At 39.1% G+C, this 26,828-nt stretch overlaps 1 protein-coding gene across 8 annotated transcripts in view; it reads left to right on the forward strand.

The window, feature by feature from the left end:
* Nucleotides 1-26,828, forward strand: part of GRIA4 (glutamate ionotropic receptor AMPA type subunit 4) — a 285,724-nt gene that overhangs the window by 94,594 nt on the left and 164,302 nt on the right. For all 8 annotated transcript variants that reach the window (XM_084632423.1, XM_084632427.1, XM_084632426.1 and 5 more), the window contains one exon: nucleotides 15,640-15,879. In XM_084632423.1, the coding sequence (XP_084488549.1) occupies nucleotides 15,640-15,879 (240 nt within the window). The remainder of the gene's footprint in view (nucleotides 1-15,639; nucleotides 15,880-26,828) is intronic.

Below are 26,828 nucleotides of genomic sequence, written 5' to 3' on the forward strand. Positions count from 1 at the left end.
ATACTTAAGAAATCATTTGCACGTAGATACATTTTCCACTTCATGTGTTTTGATCCGTGAAATTCCCTGTTGCTTTTAGAATACTCTTGATTTTGGGGCTTCTTCACAACAGCCCTATGTCCTTTTATTGCCAGCAGCTGCTTTGGTCTTCCAATTAAAAAAAACAGAACAGGATGCAGTAGGCAGAAGAGAGAATTCTGCTTTTATATCTCGTTTGGTACTGTAATATTTTTCCCTTCAGGTCAAGAATCCTTCCCCACCACTGTTTTCCTCTCTCCTCACTAGCCTAATTCTTTCACAGCTACAATATCATCATATAGTTTTGTGACATCATAATTAATTGCTGTGGAGGAGAAATTAGACTCCAAACTCTTTCAGTCATTTAATTAGACACATTTCTTGCAAGTCAGCAATCATGGGAAAGGACATGCAGAAAAAGTACTTGACATTTAAATGTCAGTTTAACCAAATTATACAGTTTTCTAAAATGTGATCAAGTGTAACTGGCTGTAAATTTAAATTGTTTAAATTATTAGATAAATTTGATAATGCCCAACATATAATACTTAGTACTGCATTGAGTGCAGGGGACTGGATTAGATGACCACTCAAGGTCCCTTCCAGTTCTATGATTCTATATAAGAGTTAAGTGTTTTAATATGCTTTTCTAACCTACATTGTCTGGAGGATGGCAGTTGACTTTACTGGTCTTTCAACAGGGATACATTCCGTTCCTCATTAACAAGAACAGATTTTTTTAAGCATTTTTGTTTTTCAAAACAAAAACAAAGGAACTTCTCTATTTTTACCATTGAAAAATAGATAACTTTTCCCAAATTGAAAAGGAGTACTTGTGACACCTTACAGACTAACAAATTTATTTGAGCATAAACTTTCATGAGGTGCCTCAAATACTCCTTTTCTTCTTACGAATACAGAGTAACACGGTTGCTACCCTGAAACTTTCCCAAATTGTGTTCTGCCTGCCTACGCTGAATGAGATTAACAAGATGTTACTGTAAAATCAAAAGATTTCCATAGACATTAGATTGGTTTCTAAATACATGTGAATCTTATACAATTTAAATAGAAGTAAATCATGTTCCTGTCTTAATATTATGACATGGAAATTCACAGATTATATTAAATTTGCAGTGAGTTCAGAGGAATATTAAAAAGGGACCAAGAGAAATTAAAAACATGATTAGAAAATAACAATGTGATTCAGTTTGGAAAACTGCAAGCTCCACACGTTTGCTGGGAGAGGGAAAGCTGGAGAGCAGTAATGCTGAAAAAAATTTAGAGGTGATAGTGGACAACAAATTTAGACATGAATTTGCAGGGACATGTAGCAGCCAAAACAAAAGTGCAATTTTAGTGTTAATGTACATAGGCATCATGGGACAAGCTGAAATTAGTCTCTCTGTGTACAGTACCTGGAATATTGTTTTCAGTTCTGGTCTCAGAGAGACACTTACAAATTGCAGGGAGTTCAGATAAGAGCCACAAAAATGTTTAGGGGGCTGCAAGATATTCAGTGAAGATAAAAGATGAAGGCCTCATCCAGCAAAACCCTTAAACTAGGGCTGTCTATTAATCGCAGTTAACTCATGTGATTAACTCAAGAAATTAATTTTAATTGCGATTAATCACAGTTTTAATCGCACTAAACAGTAGAATACCAATTGAAATTTATTAAATATTTTTGATTTTTCTACATTTTCATATATATAATGTATTCTGTGTTGTAACTGAAATCAGTGTATAATGTTTGATTACAAATATTTACACTGTAAAAATGATAAACAAAAGAAATACAATTTTTAATTCACCTAATACAAGTACTATTGTGCAAGCTCTTTCTTATGAAAGTACAACTTACAAATGTAGATTTTATTTTGTTACATAACTGCACTCAAAAACAAAACAATGTAAAACTTCAGAGCCTACAAGTCCACTCAGTCCTACGTCTTGTTCAGCCAATCACTAAGACAAACAAGTTTGTTTACATTTACAGGAGGTAATGCTGCCCTCTTCTTATTTACAATGTCACCAGAAAGTAAGAACAGGCATTTGCATGGAACTTTCGTAGCCAGCGTTTCAAGGTATTTATGTGCCAGATAGGCTAAACATTCATATGCCCCTTCATGCTTTGGCCACCATTCCAGAGGACATGCTTCCATGCTGATGATGCTCGTTAATTAAATTTGTGACTGAACTCCTCAGGGGAAAATTGTATGTCCCCTGCTCTGTTTTACCTTCATTCTGCTATATATTTCCTTTTATAGCAGTCTCGGATGATGAACCAGCACATATTGTTCATTTTAAAAACTCTTCACTGCAGATTTGACAAAATGCAGAGAAGATACCAATGTGAAATTTCTAAAGTTAGCTACTGCACTCGACCCAAGGTTTAAGAATCTGAAGTGCTTCCAAACTCCTAGGTGTGGATCATGCTTTCAGAAGTCTTTAAAGAGCAACACTCTTATGTGGAAACTACAGGACCTGAACCACCAAAAAAGAAAATCAACCTTCTGCTGGTGGAATCTGACTCAGATGATGAAAATGAACATGCATCAGTCCGCACTACTTTGGATTGTTATTGAGCAGAACCCATCATCATGGACGTATGTCCGCTGGAATCGTGGTTGAAGTATGAAGGGACATATGAATCTTTAGCACATAAATATCATGTGATGCCACCTACAACAGTGCCATGAGAACACCTGTTCTCACTTTCAGGTGACATTGTAAACAAGAAGCGGGCAGCATTATCTCCTGCAAATGTAAACAAACTTCTTTATCTGAGCGATTGGCTGAACAAGAAGTAGCACTGAGTGGACTTGCAGGCTCTACATTGTTTTGTTTTTGAATGCAGCTTTTCTGTGCATAAATCTACATTTGTAAGTTCAACTTTCATGATAGAGATTTCACTACAGTACTTGTATTAGGTGAATTGAAAAATATGATTTCTTTTGGGTTTTTTTACAGTGCAAGTACTTGTAATCAAAAATAAATATAAAGTGAGCACTGTACACTTTGTATTCTGCATTGTAATTGAAATAAATATATTTGAAAATGTAGAAAACATCCAAAAATATTTAAATATATGATAATCTATTTAACAGTATGATTAGTCGTGCGATTAATTACAATTTATTTTTAATAGCTTGACAGCCCTACCTTGAACACATGTTTAACTTCAAGTACATGAGTGCTCCCATTGAAATCCATCTCTGAATGAATCGGGTCCCGACAGCCTACAAGTATTCGAAGGTAAACACAAAGGAGAGAGGAATGTTATACAGTGGTATCAGTAGGGGTAATCAAGTGAATATAACTGAATAAGAATTTAGGCTGAATATTAGAGGACTCTTTCCAACAGCAAGACCTATTAGGCAGTGGAGTAGTGATTGAAAGAGGAAAGTGGTAGAAATTCCAGCTCTAGAAGACATTAACACTAGATTGGATGAAACAATAATGCACAGCAGAGAACAATCCAGCAGTTGAGTGACGTAAACCTGTGTGCAAACTCACCGGCCTGGGAAGACAAAAATAAAATCCCAGCGACTGGTCAGTGTGGTCTTCCTGCTTTCAAAACTTCCACTACATTCAGTAAATTCCAGTCAATGGTAGTTTTGCCTGGCAGAAGAACTGCAGCATTCACATAATTGTGACTCTCCAAATATATAGAAATTGCTGGGGATTTTTTTTTAATTATAAGTAGTTTTTTCTTTGACTAAAAAGCCTGTGATTAAGTTGCTATGTTTAAAATGCTATTTTATGAGAATCAACTAGAGAGTTCATAAGAAGCCCTTCTACTTTAAATAGCACTGATGTTTTGAAAGCAGGAAAAAAGTGAAAAGAGCCTATTTTCTGCCTTTTCAGGATAAAAGGAAACAGGAAAGCTGACTTTGTAGAGAATTAGACATTAAAGAATTACTTCTTAAAACAAAATACAGACTTCTCTTTGTTCTGTTTCATTAAAAAACGGGATGTGGAGGCAGATTTTATAAAAGCTTGCACTCTTTTTGTCAGAAGCAAATGCTGCAGAGAAATGCTGTTAATTTTTCTTGTTGTTGTTCCCTGAAGTTTGAATATAGATTGAAGGAAATGACATATCACACAATGAAATAGATCAGTTCTGAGAGCAATGTCCAAGTTCTCATGACACATAATACAAATAAACTGTCAAACTAATTGTATCTCAAGATTTGTCCTGTGTTCATGGTGAACCTTGTTCATGCAGTTTTGATACTTTTACTCAGCATGGGAGTTGAGAGGGTACTCATCGTTTTGTAAGAGGTCAGAGCACCACAGGTCCTAAATTAGCACTATACTTTTGGGATGAAATCTGGCTCTATTGAAATCAACAGGAGTTTTACCATTCACTTCAATGGGACCAGTATTTCACCTCTGATCTGCAGTAAAATGTGTGTATGGTATTTTTTTTTTGGTTCCAGTGCTGCAAGTATTCACTACAGAGTTCTGAAGGACCCTCAAATATGAAATTGCAAAATGACTAACTGTGGTGTGTTACCTCACATTATCTACCCCTCCAGTCCTCTGGTTTAGAGGCTGATTTAAATGAAACACCAGTCATTTTTTAAAATCTTCGGAGGTGATCCTGGCAATTGCAGGCCAGAAAGTCTAACTTCAGTACCAGGCAAATTGATTGAAATTATAGTAAAGAACAGAATTATCAAACACGTAGATAAACACGGTATGTTGAGGAAGAGACAACACAGTTTGTTTAAAGGGAAATCATGCCTCACCAATCTACTACAGTTCTCTGAAGGTGTCAACAAGCATGTGGACAAGGGTGATCCAGATGACATATTGTACTTGGACTTTCAGAAATCCTCTGACAAGGTCCCTCACCAAAGGCTGTCAAGCAAAGTAAGCAGTTATGGGATGAGAAGGAAGGTCCTCTCATGGATCAGTGACTGCTTAAAAGATTGGAAACAAAGGGTAGGAATAAACGGTCTGTTTTCACAGTGGATATAGGCTTAATAATAGGGTCCCAGGGATCTGTATGGGACGTGTACTGTTCAGCATTCATAAATAATCTGGAAAAGGGGGTGAACAGTGAGTTGGCAAAATTTGCAGACAATACAAAATTACTCAAGATAGTTAAGTCCAAAGCTGACTGTGAAGACTTACAAAGGGATCTCACAGAACTGGTGACGGGCTGACAAAATGGCAGATGAAATTCAATGTTGATAAATGCAAAGTAATGCACATTAGAAAACATAAGCCCCACTATACATACAAAATGATGATGGGATATAAATTAACTTTTACTACTCGAGAAAGAGATCTTGGAATCACTGGGGATAGTTCTCTTTAAAAACATCCACTCAATATGCAATGGCTGTCAAAAAGCTAACAATGTTAGGAACCATTAGGAAAAGTATAAGTTTGTATAAGTAGGGGCATAGCGAGCAGATCAAGGGACGTGATCGTTCCCCTCTATTCGACATTGGTGAGGCCTCATCTGGAGTACTGTGTCCAGTTTTGGGCCCCACACTTCAAGAAGGATGTGGATAAATTGGAGAGAGTCCAGCGAAGGGCAACAAAAATGATTAGGGGACTGGAACACATGAGTTATGAGGAGAGGCTGAGGGAGCTGGGATTGTTTAGCCTGCAGAAGAGAAGAATGAGGGGGGATTTGATAGCTGCTTTCAACTACCTGAAAGGGGGTTCCAAAGAGGATGGCTCTAGACTGTTCTCAATGGTAGCAGATGACAGAACGAGGAGTAATGGTCTCAAGTTGCAGTGGGGGAGGTTTAGATTGGATATTAGGAAAAACTTTTTCACTAAGAGGGTGGTGAAACACTGGAATGCGTTACCTAGGGAGGTGGTAGAATCTCCTTCCTTAGAGGTTTTTAAGGTCAGGCTTGACAAAGCCCTGGCTGGGATGATTTAACTGGGAATTGGTCCTGCTTTGAGCAGGGGGTTGGACTAGATGACCTTCTGGGGTCCCTTCCAACCCTGATATTCTATGATTCTATGAAAAGGATAGATAGTAAAACATAAAATGTTATAATGCCACTATATAAATCCATGATATACCCACACCTTGAATACTACATGCAGTTCTGGTTGCTCCATCTCCAAAAAAGATATCTTCGGATTGGAAAAGGTGCAGAGAAGAATAACAAAAATGATTAAGGGTATGGAACAGCTTCCATACAAGGACAGAATAAAAACACTAGGGATGTTCAGATTAGAAAAGAGATGACTAAAAGGATATATGATAGAGGTCTATAAAATCAGGGATGGTGTGAGAAAGTGAATAGGGAAGTGTTATGTGAAGGGGTAAGTACAAGAACCAGAGGTCACCTAATGAAATTAATAGGCAGCAGGTTTAAGACAAACAAAAGGAAGTACTTCTTCACATAAAGCACAACCTGTGGAGCTTGTTGCCATGAGATGCTGTGAAGGCCAAAAGCATAAGTAGGTTCAGAAAAGACTCAGAGAAATTCATGGAGGATAGGTCCATCAATGGCTATTAACCAAGATGGTCATAGATGCAACCCGATGTTCCGGATGTCCCTAAGCCTTCAACTGCGCGAAGCTGGGCCTGGACAACAATGGATGGATCACTCAATAATTGCCCATTCTGTTCACTCCTTATGAAGTATATGGCCACTGTCAGAAGATAGAATACTAGGCTAGCTGAAGCATTGGTCTGAACCATTGTGGCCGTTCTTATGTTATTAAAAGATGCAAGTGGACCCTGAGCCCTGGAGGAGTCCCATTTTCTTCACTGGGGCTCTGTGTGGACACAGGAGTCCATCTCTGTTGTAACTTTCATTACAAACTCCATTGAGTTAGAAAAGCCCTAAGGGTGAGGCCTAGGATCTAATATTTTGGTCAGTTTTCAAAAATTAGAATAGCCTCTCTACCATGTAAGATATGTTTTTAGTCATGCAGGATATGGCAGATATATGTTGCATGTTTGATCTCTATGGGAGATCCCCGAAAAGAACGAGCTTTCGCAGCATGAGCAAAAGGTGTAGGCCCAGAACTGCAATGCAAGGGCCAAAAGATAATGGGTTATTGCAGACAAAACTATAAAATAAATAAAATATTCAGCATTCAACAAATATAAATTTCATGAGCAGAGTGGTTCTACTAAGTAGAAGAGCTGAAGCACATCTTAGAGAGAAAGTCGTTCTATCAAGTAATTTTAAAAATAGACTCAGTGGAAAATGTTTCCTTGTGTAAAAGTATCTCCTTGAATTAAAATTATTTGCAGTTGTACATACAAAATGTTTCTGTCAAAGTGCTTTAAGGTTGATGCAATTTTCTTCACAGAAATTTAGGAAAATCTAACTTGCCTTGAATTCTTCAGCTGGAAATATGAGTTGACAGCACTTATGATAACCATTTGTCTTGTTGCCTCACCACAAAAAAACCTGCTACACACAGCTGTAGGAGGGGAGAGACATCTGTCTGAGAGGAGCTTAACAGAAGGCCAGTTCCATAGCCCATTGATGTCAGTGGAAAAATTCCCATTGATTTCAATGGGCTGTGGATCATGTTCAGAATTTTCTCCAGTTTGTGCTGTAGTGAGGGAGTGGATTTTGCTCCCTTACCAAGGGTGAGCAGGGCTTCAGCCATCTGATCACATCAGTGTCTGCACACGTGGGAGGGCCCCTCCTTTCCTGTTCCCCTAGATATCACCCAGTATAGACACTTTTACATAAATTGTCTATATAATTTAGACAAAATACCATATTACAATGTTCAAATTGATGGTACATTTTTTTTCTATTAAAATCTAATTTTGCAGCTAATTCAATTTCCATTTCTATTCAATATACAATTAATGCATTGTAAGTTTTAACTACTTCATGAATTGTCTGAATAGAAATAGTCTTTCAGAGATAATCCACAAGAATTAGCTGTGGACACTTAATAATTAAACTATGTAACACGTTTGTTGCTTGCTTTGCAATATGTTCTCACATCTGCACTTATGTAAATAAAACTTCACTTTCGAAATTACCATATGATCTGGCACACTAAACTGAGGGTTTCATTGTTCCTAAGAGAGTATGTTTAAATGAGCTGGTAAGCCATTCATGGAGTGAAGTTATAGTTGCATGAGGTGTATTGCTCTGAGTTAAATGTAAAAGATATTCATGTGAATTTTTGAGACCTAACATTTTGGTGAAAAGAACTGTTGTCAGTCCATATACTGACCTTTAAGTAGCACTTCCTAAGGATGTGTTCCTGTAACACTTAAGCATATGTTTAACTTAATGTGCATGGGTAGTGCCGTTGACCTGACAGGGACAATTGACGTACCTAGTTAAATAAATGTTACAAAAAAGAACTAGATAAATTCATGGAGGATCGCTCCATCAATGGCTATTAGCCAGGATGGGCAGGGATGGTGTCCCTAGCCTCTGTTTGCCAGAAGCTGGGAATGGGTGACAGGGGATGGATCACTTGATGATTACCTGTTCTGTTCATTCCCTCTGGGGCACCTGGCATTGGCCACTATCGGAAGACAGGATACTGGGCAGATGGACCTTTGCTCTGACCCAGTATGGCTGTTCTTATGTTCTAATGTTTAAGTAGGTGTAGGATCAGGGCTTTAACCACAAAATTATAAGGCATAGTCCACAAAATATTACATTATTTATTAATAATTTATTAATAACAATAAATGTTGTTAATAAACTATATTACAGTAGCACATACAGTTCCCAACTGAGGTAGGTGGCTCAGTTTGTTAAACATTGTACAAACACATAGGAAAATACTGAACCTATTCTGAACTATTTATAATCTAAATAGACAAGGCAGACAGAGAGTGGAAGATGAAACAGATGTGAAATGACTTGCTTCAGGTCACAAAGTAGGTCAGTGGCAGAGGTGGGAATAGAATCTAGCTCTGATTTCCAATCCAACGCCTTATCTACTGAATGAAGTTACATTGTAGGAGGTAAAACTTTGGTAGGTCAAATATGTGTTATTCAATTTACTTTTTTGGAAAAGACATCTTAATTTAGCCCTTCCCTGCCCAGCGTTATCATTATTATTATTGTTTTACTGTATTATTATTATTTATGTATTTAGTTGAGGTGGCACCCAAAAAAGAGCCAGGAATTTTCCATGTTCAGAGGAAGATCCATGTCCTGTCCTGGAGAGTATATAATATAAAAGATAAGGACAAAGTGTGGAGAGAAGGAATTGAGCATAACAGCAAAATGTTATGATAGGCATACATTTTATACAAAATTATGATAGGCATACATTTTATTAAACACAATTAATAAACATGTAAGTAAGTTAAAAACATTAAATTCCCTTCTTCTGTCCCCAGTTTACCCATTTCACCTTTCTTCTTGAGCTGTTTCAGACCAGGGTACTCTCATCCTCAAAGCATAAGACATTAGACTAGTCCTCAAGGAGGTATAAGGGTTTCATCTGCCCATTTTCTCTGTGACACCATTTTTCTCTATTATGTTCCTATCCTTTTTATATCCATTTAATTGATGAAGGTCCCTCATTAGGGCAGTCTTAGTACAGTGGGTATTTGTTAAATATTAGATTGTAGCAATATACTTTAGGATTAGTTATCCTAAACCAGCCCACAGGCCAAGCATATTTTTGAAGTAATGTGCCAAATTTTTACATGGTATAACCTTGAGGCAAATGGAGTTTAAACCAGGGATGAAATTAGCCCACTAAGCATATATTCTGTAGCTTCATTGTTCATATATCTGATACCAGAAGCAGAAATCATGTTCCAGAAGGATCCGTTCAATTGGGGTGAAGGGATATGATGAAGAAAACAGAGAGGTTAGAAAAGAAAAAGATATGAAAAATAAACACAGATGTGTTCAGAAATTTTAATAGGGAGCTCTGCCGTATCAAGGCAAAACAATTATAAAAATATTGTTTCAAAGAATGTCCTTTTCTCAAGTTAATGCTCCCATGTGTAGTTAGTGAACCATCCCATGGGTGGTTACTGAAAACCAGTTTCATCCGATATAGAGTTCTTCCAATCCCAAGGGATCAACAATTTAACCAGGTTAATATATAACTCAGATCTTACCCATTAACATGCTGATGTCAATCCTTTAGTAACTAAAATCTAACGGTTTATTAAGAAAAGAAAGGAAAAGAAAAGAAAAAGAGCGCTATAAATGGTTAAGGAATCATATACATACAAGTGATTGCAAAGTTCGTATATCAGGTTTGTAGCCATGATGGAATAATCTGCCATCGGGCAAAAATCTCTCTAGAATCACTCAAACAGATTGAGGGTCATTGTTTCTTGTTCACAACTTCCTTGTTAGAAATCCAGTCCAGAGAAATGAAGCAGAAAATGAAGACAAAATGGAGATGTCTCAGGGATCCTTTCATATCCTGTGCCATGTGCATGGGATTTTACTGTCTCAAACAAAGCTCACAGGCCATGTTTGTGAAAAGTTACTGGCCCAAGATGGAGTACAGGGTCACATGAGCATATCACATGTCTTTACATGGCTTGCTAAATCTCAGGGGGTGGCCATTGGCCCCTTGTTGTCTGAGGCATCCCCATGAAGAGCTATCTCCATGGGATGAGTTTCTTCTATAGCCCAGTGTGAGACTGGAGATTCCTTAATGGGCCATCAACACATAGAATTTACATCAGAGCTAGATAGCTATCTGTGAGGTGTCTCCTAGGAGCAGACACATTTGAAATACAGATACATAGCCAGAATTCATAACTTTAGATACAAAGACGATACATAGATTTAACCAGGATAATCATATTTGATAGACTGTAACTTTCCCATGATGCCTTCCATGATATGCTTTGTATAAGAGTTGTTGCAATTGTATAACAATGGTAGTAGCGATGATACAAATGGTAATCTCCAATCATAAAGCATCACAGCCTTGGCGAGGCAAATGGTGTGAGAACCAATCTTCCCCATTGCTGTGGTTATAAAGCTCAATGAGATGCCGAGAGAGTGGAGTTGTGAATCGGAAGGGGAGTGGATCTTGTGTGCCCCTTCCAAGGGCTTTGTGTAGCCTGCATTGAAAAACTGTGTAAAAATAAGACCTGAGTCTCATTTTTATTATTATTATTATTATAATTATTATATTTTATTTATTTATTTTATTTATTATTTGTATTACATTAGAACCTAAAAACCCCAACCAAGACCGAGAGAGGGTGGGGGGGTGGACGATCACTGAGCTGGGCATTATACTTACACATTTTTCTGAGCTGGCAATTCTTCTTTCTGTTTACATGGGTTTTTCACTGGCGAAACTCCATTTTTTACACTCATTTCTTTTAATGGAGCTACTTCACATGTACACTAGCAGAATCAGTCCCATTGAACTGAAGAATCCAGAACAAATACTGTACAGCACTGAAGAAGAAATATTTTTAGTGCTTTGGAAATTATTTCAAAATACATACTCTCTCTCTCTCTCAGTTCTGGTGGCTTCTGAAGCATAGAAGACATTGAAGGCAGCAAGAATACTCCTACCTAATTCCTGCATACTATCATGAGTATTTGCTCTTTCAATGTCCATGTAAGAAACAAAGGTTTGTTTATACAGCACAGAAAAATACTTGAGTATATACTACTGAAAAATGGACTTGCTGGTCTAATTGATTGTTCCCTTCTGTAACTTCTGTGATTTTGGGACATATAACAACGTTAATGATTATGTATAAGTTACAGTACATTGTTTTTTCTTATAATTCAAGAGTAGGAAATTATTCATTTTGACTGTAATAAATTGCTAGTGAAGAGCTATTTTCCAGAGAAAGTAGCTGCATGGACTGTTTTCATAGAATCCTAGAAATTTAGGGTTGGAAGGGACCTCAAAAGGTCATCAAGTCCAGCCCCCTGTGCTGAGGCAGGACCAAGTAAAATTACTAGACCAAGTGAACACCATCATTGATGTGTCAGTATATTTATGTCTGCATCTGTAATTTTCACTTTATGCATCTGAAGAAGTGGGGTTTTTACCCAAGAAAGCTTATGCTCAAATAAATCTGTTCGTCTTTAAGGTGCCACTGGACTCCTTGTTGTTTTTGTGGATACAGACTAACACGGCTACCCCCTGATACTTGACACCATCATTGATAGGTGTTTGTCCAACACTAATGAACTCTAATGTCCAACTCTAATGAAGGGAATTCCACAACCTTCCTGGAAAAGCTATTCCAGAATTTATTTCCCCTTACAGTTAGAAAGTTTTTCTTAATATCTAACCTAAATCTCCCTTGCTGCAAATTCAGCCCATTGCTTCATCCTACGTTCAGTGGACATGGAAAACAGCTTATCAGCATCTTCTTTATAACAGCCCTTAACATATTTGAAGACTGTTGTCAGGTCCTCTCTGTCTTCTTTTTTCAAGACTAAACATGTCCAGTGTGCTAACCTTTCCTCATAGGTCAGGTTTTCTAAACTTTTTATAGTTTTTGTTGCTCTCCAATTTGTCCATATCTTTCCTAAAGTGTGGTACCCAGAAATGGACACAATACTGAAGCTGAGGCCTCACCAGTACTGAGTAGATCAGGACAATTACCTCTCATGTCTTACATACAACACTCCTGTTAATAGACCCAGAATGGTATCCCCTTTATCATAACTGCATCCCATTGCTGACTCATATTCAATTTGTGATCCACTGTAATCCTCAGATCCTCTTCAAAAGTACTACCACCTAGCTAATTTGTTGCCCATTTTGTAGGTGTGCATTTGATTTTTTCTTCCTAAATTCAAAGACTTTCACTTATCTTTGTTGAATGTCATCTTGTTAAATTCAAACCAGTTCTTTAATTTGTCAAGATTGTTTTGAATTTTAATCCTGTCCTCCAAAGTGCTTGCAACCTTTCCCAGCTTGGTGTCATTTGCAAATGTTATGAGCATGCTATCCACTCTATTATCCAAGTCATTAATGAAAATACAGAATAGTATCCAACCCACCATGGGACTCCACTAGATACGCCCCATGGGATCCCACTATATACGCCCTCCCAGGTTGATAAAGAACCATTGATAATTACTCTGAGTATGGTCTTTCAACCAGTTGTGCACCCACCTTATAGTAATTTCATCTAGACCTCATTGTCCTTATTGCTCATGAGAATATTATGTGAGACTCTGTCAAGAGCCTTACAAAAATCAAGATATGTCACATCTACTGCTTCTTCCAATCCAGTAGGCCAGTAATCCTGTCAAAGAACAAAATTATGTTGATTTATTATGATTTGTTCTTAACAATTCCATGCTGGCTATTCCTTATAACCAACCTTATTTTCCTCTAGGTGCTTACAAAATGATTGTTTAATATTTTATTCCAGTTCTTTCCAGGAATCAAAGTTTAGGCTGACTGATTTACAATTCCCCAGGCCCTCCTTTTTCCCCTTTCTTAAATATGTTTGCCCTTTTCCAGTTCTCTGGGACCTCACACATCATCCATAAGTTCTCAGAGATAATTGCTTAAAGTTTCAAGATTGCTTCAGCTAGTTCCTTATGCAACATAGGAAGAATTTCAACAGGCCCTGCCAATTTAACTTATCTAAATATTCTTTAACCTGTTCTTTCTTTATATTGGCTTGCATTCCTTCCCCCTTGTTAATATTTAATTGTATTGAGTATCTGGTCAACATCATCGTTTTCAGTGAAGACTGAAGCAAAATAGGCATTAAACACCTCAGCCTTATTGATGTCATTAGTTATTAGCTCTCCTTCCCCACTAAGTAGAAAGCATACACCTGCCCCCTTTGAACCGAGCTTAAAGCCCTCCTCATTAGGTTGGTGAGTTGGTGCATGAAGTTGCTTTTCCCCTTTTTGTTCAGGTGGACCCCGTCTCTTCCCAGCAAACCACCTTCCTGTAACATCCCATGGTCAAGGAAACCAAAATCCTCCTGTCATCACCATCTTGCACAGCTATGCATTCATCTCTAGGATGCACATATCCTTGCCTGGGTCTTTACCCTCAACCAGGAGGATGGACCAGAATTCAGGACCCCTGAATTGATCCCAGAGCCCTGTAGTAATTGCTGATCTCCTCAGGGTCATAAGTGGCAATACTATGAGTGCCCACATGGAGGAGAAGCGTGGGGTAGTGATCAAAGGGATGGATGAGCCTTGGCAACCTTTCCATAACATTTTGGATGCTGGCTCCAGGCATGCACTGTGCCTCCCAGGACATCATGTCAGGTTGGCAGATGGATGTCTCTGTCGCTCTCAGAAGGGAGTCCCTGACCACCAGTGCCTTACATCTTCTCCTTTTCGGTGAGGTGGCCATGAGCCTCCCAACCTTGAATGCAGGTGGCTCCTTCTCAGCCATTGGGATCTGCTCCTTACCTCCTGATTGCCAGTAAAGCATATCTCTTCTTGACCACACAGGTGGGGGTCAGAGCACTATCTTCTGTGTAAGGTGGCCAGCAACCACTCTATTCCTTACAGAGCAGCCAGTTATCCTTCCTTCTGTGGTACTGCTGTACTCAGCTAGCATCCTCCATCCAGCAGGGGGCACTATAGGTGCAGGCAGAGGAAGAATTAGCCGTGGTGGCAGAGCCACACACAGTTTTTCTCCCTTTGCGGGTTCTCCCTTGTTGAGTACCTGCACATTAAGGAAAGGAAAAAACAACAACAGACAACTCTAACTCCCTGCTTTCCTTCACTGGCAAACTCTGCTAGCTAACTCCCTTAGTGCCCCAGTTGCCTTCATCTCACTAGCCATGTCCCTTCATGTGCATGGATCATTAATGGCCTTATCCAAAGTCTGTTGACGTCAATGAGAGTCTTTCAGTTGACTTCAGTGGGCTTTGCTTTGGGCCCTGAGAGGGCCTATCAGCAAATCAGACTATGCATTGAACATCGTTTGTCTCTCATTCATATGTTGGCAGAGCATAGAGAGAGATGATTTTGGTCAAGAGTCCGATGCCCTTACTTTTGCTGAGTTAGTACCTTTTTCTAGAAGTGAACTAACAAGTCAATGGAAGCATTCATGGAGTAAGTTGCTATTCACCATATGTAAGGATGAGGCTGTAATGTAGAGAATGGCTCAATTTATGGAGAAGGAGAATAAAAGTCCTAAATTATTTCAATTCACAGTGCGCAAGTTGCATTTTTTGGTTACAATGAACTTCTGCTTACAGTGAAATTGATATGATGGGAGGAGGGGGGGAAGAAAGGAAGACTGCCGCAAAGCACAACCTCCTTTTCCATTTAGAATAAAACAAATGCTCAGAGTTGCCTAAAGAATTGATATAGATCAGTGAAAAATATAGGTAGAATGACATGCAGTTCATAATAATAGGCATATCATTCACAACGTAAGATACTGCAGATTGACCTTTCCTTTGAATGCAAAATGTTAATTTCTTATTTAATTCATACACGCTGTTTTAATTAGCACAAAAAGCTAGAGATAAATTATCATTTATAATCAAGGTTTGGTGCTGTTTTGTTTCAAAAACAAATCCATATCAAAATTGAGGTTGCTTACATACATTTAAATAAATAAGACCAAATAAATAAGAAATTTCATATATAAATGCTGGAAATTTATATATATATATATATATAATATATAAAATGTGTTTGTTTAAAGGTTTTGTTACTAGTTGAAGTGTGTTTTGTTCTCTTGCAGTTTGCTCTCAGTACTCTAGAGGAGTTTTTGCCATTTTTGGACTGTATGATAAGAGATCAGTACATACCTTGACCTCATTCTGCAGCGCCTTGCACATCTCCCTCATCACGCCAAGTTTCCCCACAGAGGGTGAGAGCCAGTTTGTGCTGCAGCTGCGACCATCTTTACGGGGAGCTCTCCTAAGTCTGCTGGATCATTATGAATGGAACCGTTTTGTCTTCCTTTATGACACAGACAGGGGTAAGCAGCAAACCTTTCTTATCACTTTGGTTTGTTTGACTGTTGTGACAGCTGTGCATCTTTGTATTATGTTAAGCATTTTGAAAATAAAGTCCATTGTACTGAAATAATTTGAGTGGCTCTGCAGCTAAAGGAAGAATTCTTCCATCTGTAAGTGTTGAGCACTAAATGTGTATATTATGTAATACACTGTACTGAGCCATAGCTCTAAATTTGAAAGGCAAAAATGTTTTAAGTGATATTAATGTCCCACATACATAGACTGATAAAAAGAATTCAAAATTAAAGCTTCTATTCTGTCTCCAACTCTATTCATCTGGCAACATGTTTTGAACTCAGTGACCACAACATAAATCTGGAGTCATCCCATTTAAGTCATTGGAGTTTCTCTGGATTCACACTGGTAAAACCTGAGATCAGAGTCTGGCCCAATGTGTATCACCATAGGGGAGGACCAGGTAGTGGAGGATTCATCCAGGGTGACTGTATCCCGCTGTGCTGGGACAGAGGAGGAATGTTGATGTAACGGGGGCCCCTACACTGGGGGGGCACATGTCTCGGAGAGTGCAGAGCAGCATACCATGTCCTGTTCTTTTCTATGTACCTTGTAAAATCCATCACAGCCCACCCACAATATATCATGTCCTTATAATTGTAAATTACTTTGAAAGATGGTACCATTTCTAGCAGAATTGCCTATTTATACACAGATGGAGAATATCACAGGGCACATTGGACTCTCCCAGAATTATAGATAATTGTAGGTATGCTTACTGTACACTGATACCTCAAGCCTTACTGCCAGCTTGGGGAAGCAAGATTTCATCCTGCACAATCCTGGCATTCATTCTGCTAGCAGAGCCCATTTTCCCCCGCTTTTTCGTGAGTGGGGCCAGGATTTGGCCCATAGTGACTAGGCTTCCATGTGGGAGGCTGGACTTTCCTCTTTGTGTTTATGGGCTTGTCTACATGGGGAAATTGACCAGCATAGCTACAGAGAAATAATTATTCCACTACAGCAGTGCCTATCAGTTTACCTAAGTAGAAAGGCCCTATGCTTTAGTGAATTCTGAGGTTAGTTCTCTATTGCCTGAAACACCTGTCGTTGGGCCAAAATTAATAATACACACCAAGAAGTGGGTTCAATCTTTTCCATAATTTATTATTTGGTCTGAATAGATCTGGTGTAACCTACACACCTCTTGGTATTCTGTTCCATGTAGTGGCACTGAGACTTCTTAGAGAGAGATATAAAATGAGTCTGCTCTACAGCCCTAGCTAACAGTCAGTTGGCTTTTAGCTCATGCGGTAGAGGCTCATGCACTAAGCTCCAGAGATCCCCGGTTCGATCTTGCCCTCCAACAGCCAGGGTTTGTTGGCGTTACAAGTGGGGGCTCATCTGGGATTTCAACTGGGAAATCTGTGAAGTTCAGGGTGCACTTCCTCAGCTAGGGGAAGTATTTAACTTACATACCTTCTAGGTGTGGTGTTTTGTCCCATCTAGTGGCATTGAGACCACTTAAAGAGAGAGATTAATGAGTTTGCTCTACAGCCTTAGGTAACAATTGGTTGGCTTTTAGCTCATGCTGTAGAGGCTCATGCACTAAGCTCCAGAGGTCTCAGATTTGATCCTGCCTGCCAACGACTGGGGTCTGTCGGCATTACATTGGCATAAATCTTTTTACCCTTTTGTGCATCTCAAGAATGAAGTTTTGAGAACTACTGTTGTAAGTGTGGAGTCGTTTAAAATTGTAAGTCTTACTAAATTAAAATCTATTCTGTGATCAAGGAACATTAATAAAGAATCAGACCAAAAAAAATAATAGCAGAAAAGTGCAACAATGTTCCATTCAATAAACCAAGGACATTATTGAGGCAAAAGTTCACAACCTGCATTCACCCATTTCATCTTTACTTCACCTATTTAATTAGATAGACACCATTCTCGAGCGCACAATGTCACACCAAGGTCAGTTTGAGAACATCATTTATAACAATATGCTTAGCAAATTATTCTAAAGCAGTGAGCTCAGCAACTTTGAAATCACTAGTATATCTTTGATATAGAGATGACATATTTGTCTGCTGGCAGGGTGGGGATATGGCTCTGAAGAATCTTTAAACATCAGAACAGCAGATTTGTTTTTTGTTGTTGCTGCTGTTTAATGTAGGGGAAAAAAGAAAATGAATCTTTTCATTTATGGATGTTTTGGTCAGCTGTAGAGAAGATGGCTCTTAAGGATGGCATATTCCCCATAAGAAAATTCAGAAAACCATATTGCTACCAAAGTATTTTCACCATTATTTCATAACAGAAGACAAGCTTCATCGAGATAGTGATGCAGAGCCAAGATATAACAAAGAACGAGTAAACCTAAAGAGACAGAGATGAATTCTGCTCTCAGTTTCCATGATGTAAATCTGGAGAAACACCACTGAAGTAAATGGAGTTATGTGGCTTATAATGGTACAACAGAAAGAATAATTCAGCTCCATCTCTTTAAGAATAGAATATTAAATGTAGCTGGGTGGTGTAATTTGGATGAGGCCAGAGCTCTGAAGGGCCGGATACCAGTGGGAATCAGGCTAGATCCCCTAAATTTTGATTTGCAGGCATTGTTTTTATTATAGTGGTGCAAAATGTTTACAGCATGGAAAAGAGACTTTGTTCGTACCCTGTCCATTACCCAGCATCCCATTTCCTCCTTTGTCCTTGGACTGGGTGTTTGAATATCAGTCTAATAATGGGAAAGTGACTATACTTTAGCTATGGAGCAACAGCTTCTCGTTAATAATACAGATGGGTGTTAGTAAATCATCCAATATGGTGTCTCTCAAAATTTTATTTAAGAAAATTCATTCACGATAGCTTGGATAAAAGCACTGTCAAATGGAGCTGAAGGACAATAAACACAAGATTCTGCCCTCATGCAATCTGTTGAGTTAGGGTGAGTTGGCTGGTCAGGGACTGTAAGGAATGGTCCTATGTCTGGCCTTATTTAGCATTCACTAAAAATCTGAATGAGTTTTAATGAGTTTGGAGACATCATCTTAATGAAAATCAGTACACCACAGCAAACGGGGAGATGTTGCAGCCAACAGTTAAGCCAGATATAAACAGCATACAGACATCTAGAGAGACTAGAAATACTGAGAAGTCAATAACAACCTGGAAAAATGTGCATTGATATATCTGGAGAAAAATAATCTGAAACCATTACTCATTGGTAGTAGTGTAGAGTACATGGAGAACAGAAATGCTTTAAAAGATCGAGTGAACTTGTAATGCATTACTTCAGCCAAAAAAGGCGTTTTGCCTCTGAACTGAATATTTAGGAGCACAACTCTTCTGAATGGGCCCACATCTAGAATGCTGTTAGGTACCCAGATCATTTTTTTATTATTATTATTATTTTACTAGCAAAAATTTCTACTTTCTTGATGGAATTCAGAGAAGAATGAGAAAAATTGTTAAGAAGCTGGAGGTATTGGTATGTAAGGAAATAATAGGTACATGGCAGTTTCCAGCATGGTCCATTCCCATGCTCCATTTAGTCCAGAAACCTGTCTCTGACAAAGGCCAGGACTAGATGCTTCAGAGGAAGATAGAAGAAACCCACAGGAGGCATCTGCCCCCCATGTAGGTCTGATTCTAACTGATGATAATTAGCAGTTGCCTTAACTTCTGAAATTTGAGTTTTTATCTCCCTTCCAATTTGTTTCTTGTTGGCATTAATTCTTAAAAATCTGGGTATTTGTGTTATCTCTATGAACATCCAATCCCTCTTTGACTCTTGCTCATTTCTTGATCTCAGTGACACCCTGTGGCAATGAGTTCCACAGTTTAATTACATGTAAAAAGAAAGATGTCCTTTAATCAGTTTTGAATTTGCCACCTTTCAATTTTATTGAATGTCTCCTTGTTCTTATGTTATGAGATAGGGATAAAGGAAGTTTCCTAACGATCTTCTCCATCTACAGCATATTCCCAATTATCCAATTAACATGCAGGCCATGGATATTGTTCAGCTAGTCAGGAGCTTGGATAATCAAGAGGGCAGGAGCAGCAGTTCAGGGAGCCCTCTGCAGCTCTGCTCTCATGGCCCCCATTCACTCATTTCCATAACAGCAGGGCTGCCCAGGGCTCCCTCTGCTGCCACTCCTGCCGTCTCAAATATTGCAGGGACAAGGCGTGGGGGTGTGGGGGAAAGAGGCTGCAGTCCTGGCGGGCCAGAGCGGAGCCTGCAGAGAGTCTACCCTGCACCTGGCACCTGCCAGGTGTCACCAGCCCTGCAGCAGCTCTGCCATCATAGCCCCACTCACTCTCTCACAGGACAGCAGGGCTGCAGAGGCCTCCCTGTGCTGTTGCAGGAGCCATTCAACAGTAGGATGACTCTCCTGTAGTCGGGGGTCTCTGTTCTGTTTTCTGAACCTCTGCATTATCTGAATCCTCTTTCTTGGCTCCAGCATGAGGGACAAGGAAGGGATTCAGATAATGTAGAAATTCAGAGCATGGGGATTGGGAAAATCAGGAGTATACTGTATTCATTATTTCATATATTTTTACCACATCACCTCTAATTCTTCTCCTTTCTAAGGTAAACAGTCCCAATCTTTTCAGTCTCTCTCTTTATGGGAGCTGTTCCTTGTCCCTAATCATTCTCATCATCCTTGTCTGACACTCCACCCTCCACCCTCAGAATTCTGCCATGCCCTTTTTGAGATGGGGTGGCGATTACTGCGCACACAGTATTCCAGATGAGGCCACACCATTGATGAGTGGCTTTTGAAGAACTAAGGGCCAAATTCTTCTCTCAGATGTGCACATTCAGCTCCCCTGAAAGAAGTGGGAACTGCCAAACATACCAGAAGGCAGATGGTCGCTATTTCTATGGGTACTAACCTGCAAGGCTGTGATCCAGCCAAGCACTTTAGCATAAGTTTATCTTTAGACATATGAATAGCACAAATGACTTCATTGGGAGTATTCACACGCTTCCATTTAAGCACATAGGTCTCTTGCCAGGATTATGTGTGTATATGTCATTTATGCATTTCCCTGCCACTGAAGGAACCTCAAGCACTGGCGCACCTCGGTCCCCCCCGTTATCTCCCTGTGGCACATAATAGTCTAATCTCCTGTAGGTCTCCTTTACTTTGGTCTCATTTCCATTGCTGGGTTTAGTGTGTGGGTGTTGGTGACAGGCAGGCAGGTTAGATGTTCTAATGGGCCTTTCTGGCCTTAATCTCAATGACTCTGACATGCTTCAGTGCTGTGACCTCACAGCTATTTTCCACAGCTTATTTTCTTCTGGACAGTGTAACGCAAATATTTCATGCCAAAATAAGTATAACAGAATTGTTGAAATTGTGTAAAATGTAAATTCCACCTTTCCTGCTCTTTACTCTTGACTTTCTTATGTTAAATGGAGGTGGAACACAGCTGAAGACATTTTTGACATTTTCAACTGTGTTTATTATTAGCTATCTGAAAACATATTGAATTTTAATAAAGCCTCCTGTACTGATAAATTGATTAATTGTGAATGTATATAAAATCATAGAAATGTAGATTAGAAGGCAGCTCAACAGGTCATCTAGTCCAGTCCCCTGCACTGAGGCAGGACTAAATATTTTCTAGACCATCCTTGACAGATGTTTGTCTAACGTGTTCTTAAAAACTTCCAGTGAAAGATATTCCACATCCTCCCTACAAAATTTATTCCAGTACTTAACTACCCTTACAGTTTGGCAAGTTTTTTCCTAACATCTAACCTAAATCTCCCTTGCTGCAATTTAAACCCATTACCTCTTGTCCTGTCCTCAGTGGCCAAGGGGAACAATTGATCACCCTGTTTATAACAACCTTTTAGGTAAATGAAGACTGTTATCATATCCTCACTCAGTCTTGAAGTTATTCAAGGTAATTTTGAATTCTAATCCTGTCCTCCAAAACACGAGCAACCCCTCTCAGCTTGGTATCATCCGCAAACGTTATGCATGTATTCTCTATGCCTTTATCCAAATAATTTATGATTATATTAAATATATAATTAAATGAAGAGGCAGCAAAAACCTACCCCAAACAATTAAAGAAAATCATACAAGAAAAGGGCTATCTTCCAGAACAAGTTTTTAATGCTGACGAGACTGGGCTCTTCTGGAAAAAAAATGCCCAACCGCACTTACACTTCAAAATCAGAAAGACAAGCCCCTAGCTTCAAAGCAGCTAAGGACCGTATGACTGTGGTGTTTTGTGGCAATGCGGCTGGGCATTTAATAAAGCCGAGCTTGCTCTACAGGGCTGCAAATCCCCGTGCCCTAAAAGGCAAGAACAAAAATCTCCTGCCTGTGTTCTGGCAATCAGATAAAAAGGCTTGGGTGATGGCAGCATTATTTCTGGATTGGTTCCACAAGTGTTTCATTCCGGAGGTCAAGCGGCACCTCGAAGAGAAAGGACTTGACTTTACAGTGTTGCTGATCGTAGACAATGCTCCTGGCCATCCTGAGGCACTCCGGTTTGTGCATAATGATGTTGAAGTCGTCTTTCTCCTTTTTTATTCTTTCATTCTTCCGTCTCTCTCTCTCTTTTTGACTATACATGATTTTCGCCTTACGTGCTGGCTTTAGAACCTAACCCCCACGTAAGATGTGACTCCACTGAAATGCTTCCCCCGATCCACAAGTCATGTTACTGTGTCAAAGAAAGATATTAGGTTGTTTTGACAAGATTTTTTCTTGACAAATCTGTGTTGACTGTTACTTGTCACATTATCTTCTATGTGCTTGCAAATTGGTTGTTTGATTACTTGTACCACTATCTTTCTGGGTACTAAAGTTAAGATGACTGGTCTATAATTCCCTGGGTTGTCCTTATTCCCCTGTTTATAGATAGACACTATATTTGTTCTTTTTCTCTGAGATCTCTCCTGTCTTCCAGGAGTTCTCAAAGACAATTGTTAATGACTCAGGGATATCTTTAGCCAGTTCCTTAAGTATTCTAAGATGTATTTTGTCAGGTCCTGCCAACTTGAAGACATCTAACTTGTCTAAGTAATTCTTGGCATGTTCTTTCCTTATTTTAGCTTCACATTCTACCCCATTTAAACTGATATTAGTTGTCTGATCACTGCTAACTTTTTTAGTGAAAAATGAAACAAAAAAAGCATTTAACGCTTTCTGCGTTTTCTGTTATTGGCTTTCCCTCCTCATTGAGTAAGTGTCTTCCTTGCTTAGGATGAGGCTTGATATATAGTGAGCCAGTTCATATCCAGCCCAAATCATCAGAGACTCAGCATTTCCATCATCTGGCTCTTTTTGGCATATTTGAAATAAGTTAGAGGTTTCAGTCCTGTTCCTGGTCCAGTCAGTCCAAACCCTTCTCTGTTGACATGTTTCATGGTAATCTCAGCAGGGAAGCCAATGAATGAATGAATATGAAAACTAAATGACTTTCTCACATCATACGGATTGGAAGCTATATTCCCTTGTGGCTAAAGGGGTGCTGTTCCATTGACTTCAGCAGTGCTATTTCTGTTTATGCAGCAGTGAATTTTGTCTGGCACTCCTCCAACCCCTTACTAAGGCCCAATGTGGAGAAGCTTTCATGAACACTGAGGCCTGCACAGTTACATGAATTTGCGGGGAGGGAAGGGAGGAAGAGACTGCACAAGTATCTTCCCCCCCACCCACAATTGTGCATTGTATTGGGACAAGCCACAGAGTTGTTGGGCAGCACAGAAGTGGTTCAGGATGTGTGACCATAACCCCACTCATCTACTCTGCCAGTTGGAAGATTTGACAGGGCACAGAGTACACATTATTTTCTCTCTGAGAGGTGGAATTGTCAATGTAGAATGTTAATTAGCCTGTCAGCCAAAATTCCACATGGGAGATGGAGTATTGTCGTACTGTAGCCCCTCTTCACTCCACTGTGGTCTGAACTGTGGTTTTAAATGGAAGCTGCAGGTTATCTCAGACAGTTATAAGTGTTTAAATAGATATTAGGCTAAGATTGCCTCCTGTAGGAATTAATGTCAATAGGAGGAGCACATCTTCAGAGGGGAGGGAGACGGAAGACAGCTGTGAAGAAGTGGGACACACCTTGGGGGAGTAGAAAACGCTCTGAAAGACAGCCTGAAGGGGAAAGATTGAGGGAGAGCATGTGAGTTCAAAAGGAGTGGCACGTTACAGATGGACAAACAAATGTATCACCTGTGGTCTTTCAGTCCACTGCCACACACATCATGTAGCACAATGTCCAGAAATACAACCACACTATTTGCATAAATAACTTGCATTCAATAATATCCTCTCAGACATATTGAACAGAATACCATCCCCTTCTGCTCAATCTCCATGTCTGAAATAAATTATACCAAATTGTTTTGCTCATGTATTTCTTTCAGACTCTGAAATACTTCTGTTAAGTCATTGATCTAAGATCCATTTGGTAGATCTAATGGTAGGATTTGATTCTGATACATTGTCCCTGGCAGATCCCTAAACCTCGCCAAGTTTTTTCCTGAGGGATTAGAAGCTAAAATCTAAAAAGCGCACTTCAGAATTTATGGATCCAACTCCATCAAGGACACTTTGTTTGCATTAAGGATCTGCCAGGGACAACATGTCAGATTCATCAGAGACTATTAGCCAAATTCTGCTCTCAATTACATTGACTTCAAGGGGACTGCACCCATGTAACTAGTGAGAATAATCATTGGTTCGAGATGCTGATATTTTCCATTACTCTAGTTTAGATAAATAGCATTTCTATTTCAAATTGTTAATTCTAATAACTTCAAAACATTTAGTTTTATTGAATCTAGCATGTACCGTGTAAGTGAGTTGCTACCTCCATATCTACCACATATGTTTAAAAATAGAAATTTGTCAATTGTAACAGTTTATTGTAGTTCAAAAAAGTAGCTAAAAATACAGTCAGAAAGTCATTTACTTGAAAAACAGAAATGACTGTAGCTTTCTTGTATCCCTGACCCCGTATGTCTAATGGTATTTCTGCATCCTATATGCTACATACTATATGCGTTGAGAGAGGTATTTTACCATCCTTTGATCCTAAATAAGGAGCTGGGATATCTAGATCAATGTGAGAAAGATATGTGTTTTCAATGTACAAAATAAATTCTCTACAAAGCAGGAAATGCTACAGGAGAATTGGTGCTGTGATGTATTGACTGAGTACCAGCTGCAGCTTGTTTAATAATCTTCGGGCCAGATTCTGCTCTTTTTTACACTGGAGTACATTTGAACTAATTCCATTGTATATACCAGTGTAAATCTGAAATAACACAGTTGGCTTCAATGAAGTGACTCCAGAGTTAGACCAGTGTAATTATGAGCTTCTTTTCTATGTTTGAGGCTATTCTAGGCTATCACTAAGCTTAGGTCAGGCAGTTGATAGATACGACATCCAGCACTGCAGACGTCCAAAGACGACTTTAAAAGAGTCAAACAAGGAAGCCAGCCACACATCCAAATGTGTCTGCTTTAGAAATTTATTTCAGTGTAGACATCTGAGTCCTGCAGCTGCTGTACATAGTCTTTTATGTGGCCACAGGTGTTGTCTTCAATACTGGAGCACAGAGTGGTAGACGACAAAGGCGAGCATAGTAGAGACTGCCAAGAACTAGAGGTAGTGCCAAGTTAATGCTGAATGTAAAATAAATACTTGTGACTATATGTTTCTAAACGCATTTTTATTTAGAAAAATTCGCTTGTCTCTTGAGAAGCATTATCTGTATATGGATAAATGTTCAAAATTATTATAAGGTACAATGCAGGCAAAAGCATGAGCATTTAAACTCAAAACTTCCTAGTTTTATATACTTCACCTTGATGTATCTAGTGCACACTGTGTTAGCCAAATTCACCCCTGGTGTAATTCCAATGACTTGTTTAGAATTACAAGAGGAATTAATGACAGGTTTCAGAAAAAGAACAGGAGGACTTGTGGCACCTTAGAGACTAACCAATTTATTTGAGCATGAGCTTTCATGAGCTACAGCTCACTTTAATGTGGATCATCTCAATTTGCTCGAACAGAGGTATCTTTAAGTCATGCCCCTCAGTAATTATGGTTGATTCATACATTCATATGTATCTATGCAAATATTTTTGTCTGCTCTGTTCCACTTTAAAAAAAAGATTTTCATGCTTAGATATGTGTAAAGTGACCGAGCAGTGACCACAGTACTAGAGATGCTACTTTTGCCTCTGTATAGGGAATTTCCTGCATTGGTACTTATAGTTAATGGCACCAACAGCTGCTTCTGTTCCACAACTACAGTGAATGTTTGAGTGTTCTATTATTTTGCAACTGAAAGGAGAGTTACCAAGGGGCCTTTTGGTTATAAACAAAAGCTGAAAATCCCTCTTTTGTAATGCTACCTCTGTGGCCTTTAATATTAATGCACACCTGGACACTGCAGGAAGTCCCTTTGTGGCAAAGGACCTACATTTTCTTCCAACGCCACTTGGATTTTGAATGGAAAGCCAAGCATTAATTGTGAGCTTGTAGATCTAAGCGTGCTGAGTGGCTGTGTGGCACCAAAGAGAGGTGATGTGAAGGAAACTTTCATGTAGTGTTGGCTGTAGTGTATAGCTACATCTATTGGGGGTATTTGCTGGGTGAGCTTTAAGAGAGCCCTTTAAGAGAGATTCAAGGTGTAGCTCTGGCCCTGTTCCCAGTATAATTGAGAACCAAGGCATTTTGGAGATTTTGGTCCAGAGAGACCATAGGACTGGATGAGCTAGTCAGTTATGTATGGGGGAGACTTTGGTAGGAGAATAATTAATAGCAGCATGATATATTCACGAGCAGTACAGCAGTTTCCTACGAGCATAGAAGTGTATATAGGAGACACAGTTTGGGTAAGGGGGCAGAGAAGTTCTTGGTACACTCCTGCATATCTGTTGGAAGACATCTC

Source organism: Lepidochelys olivacea (genome assembly GCF_965140295.1).
Source record: "Lepidochelys olivacea isolate rLepOli2 genome assembly, chromosome: 1".
NCBI lineage: Eukaryota > Metazoa > Chordata > Testudines > Cheloniidae > Lepidochelys > Lepidochelys olivacea.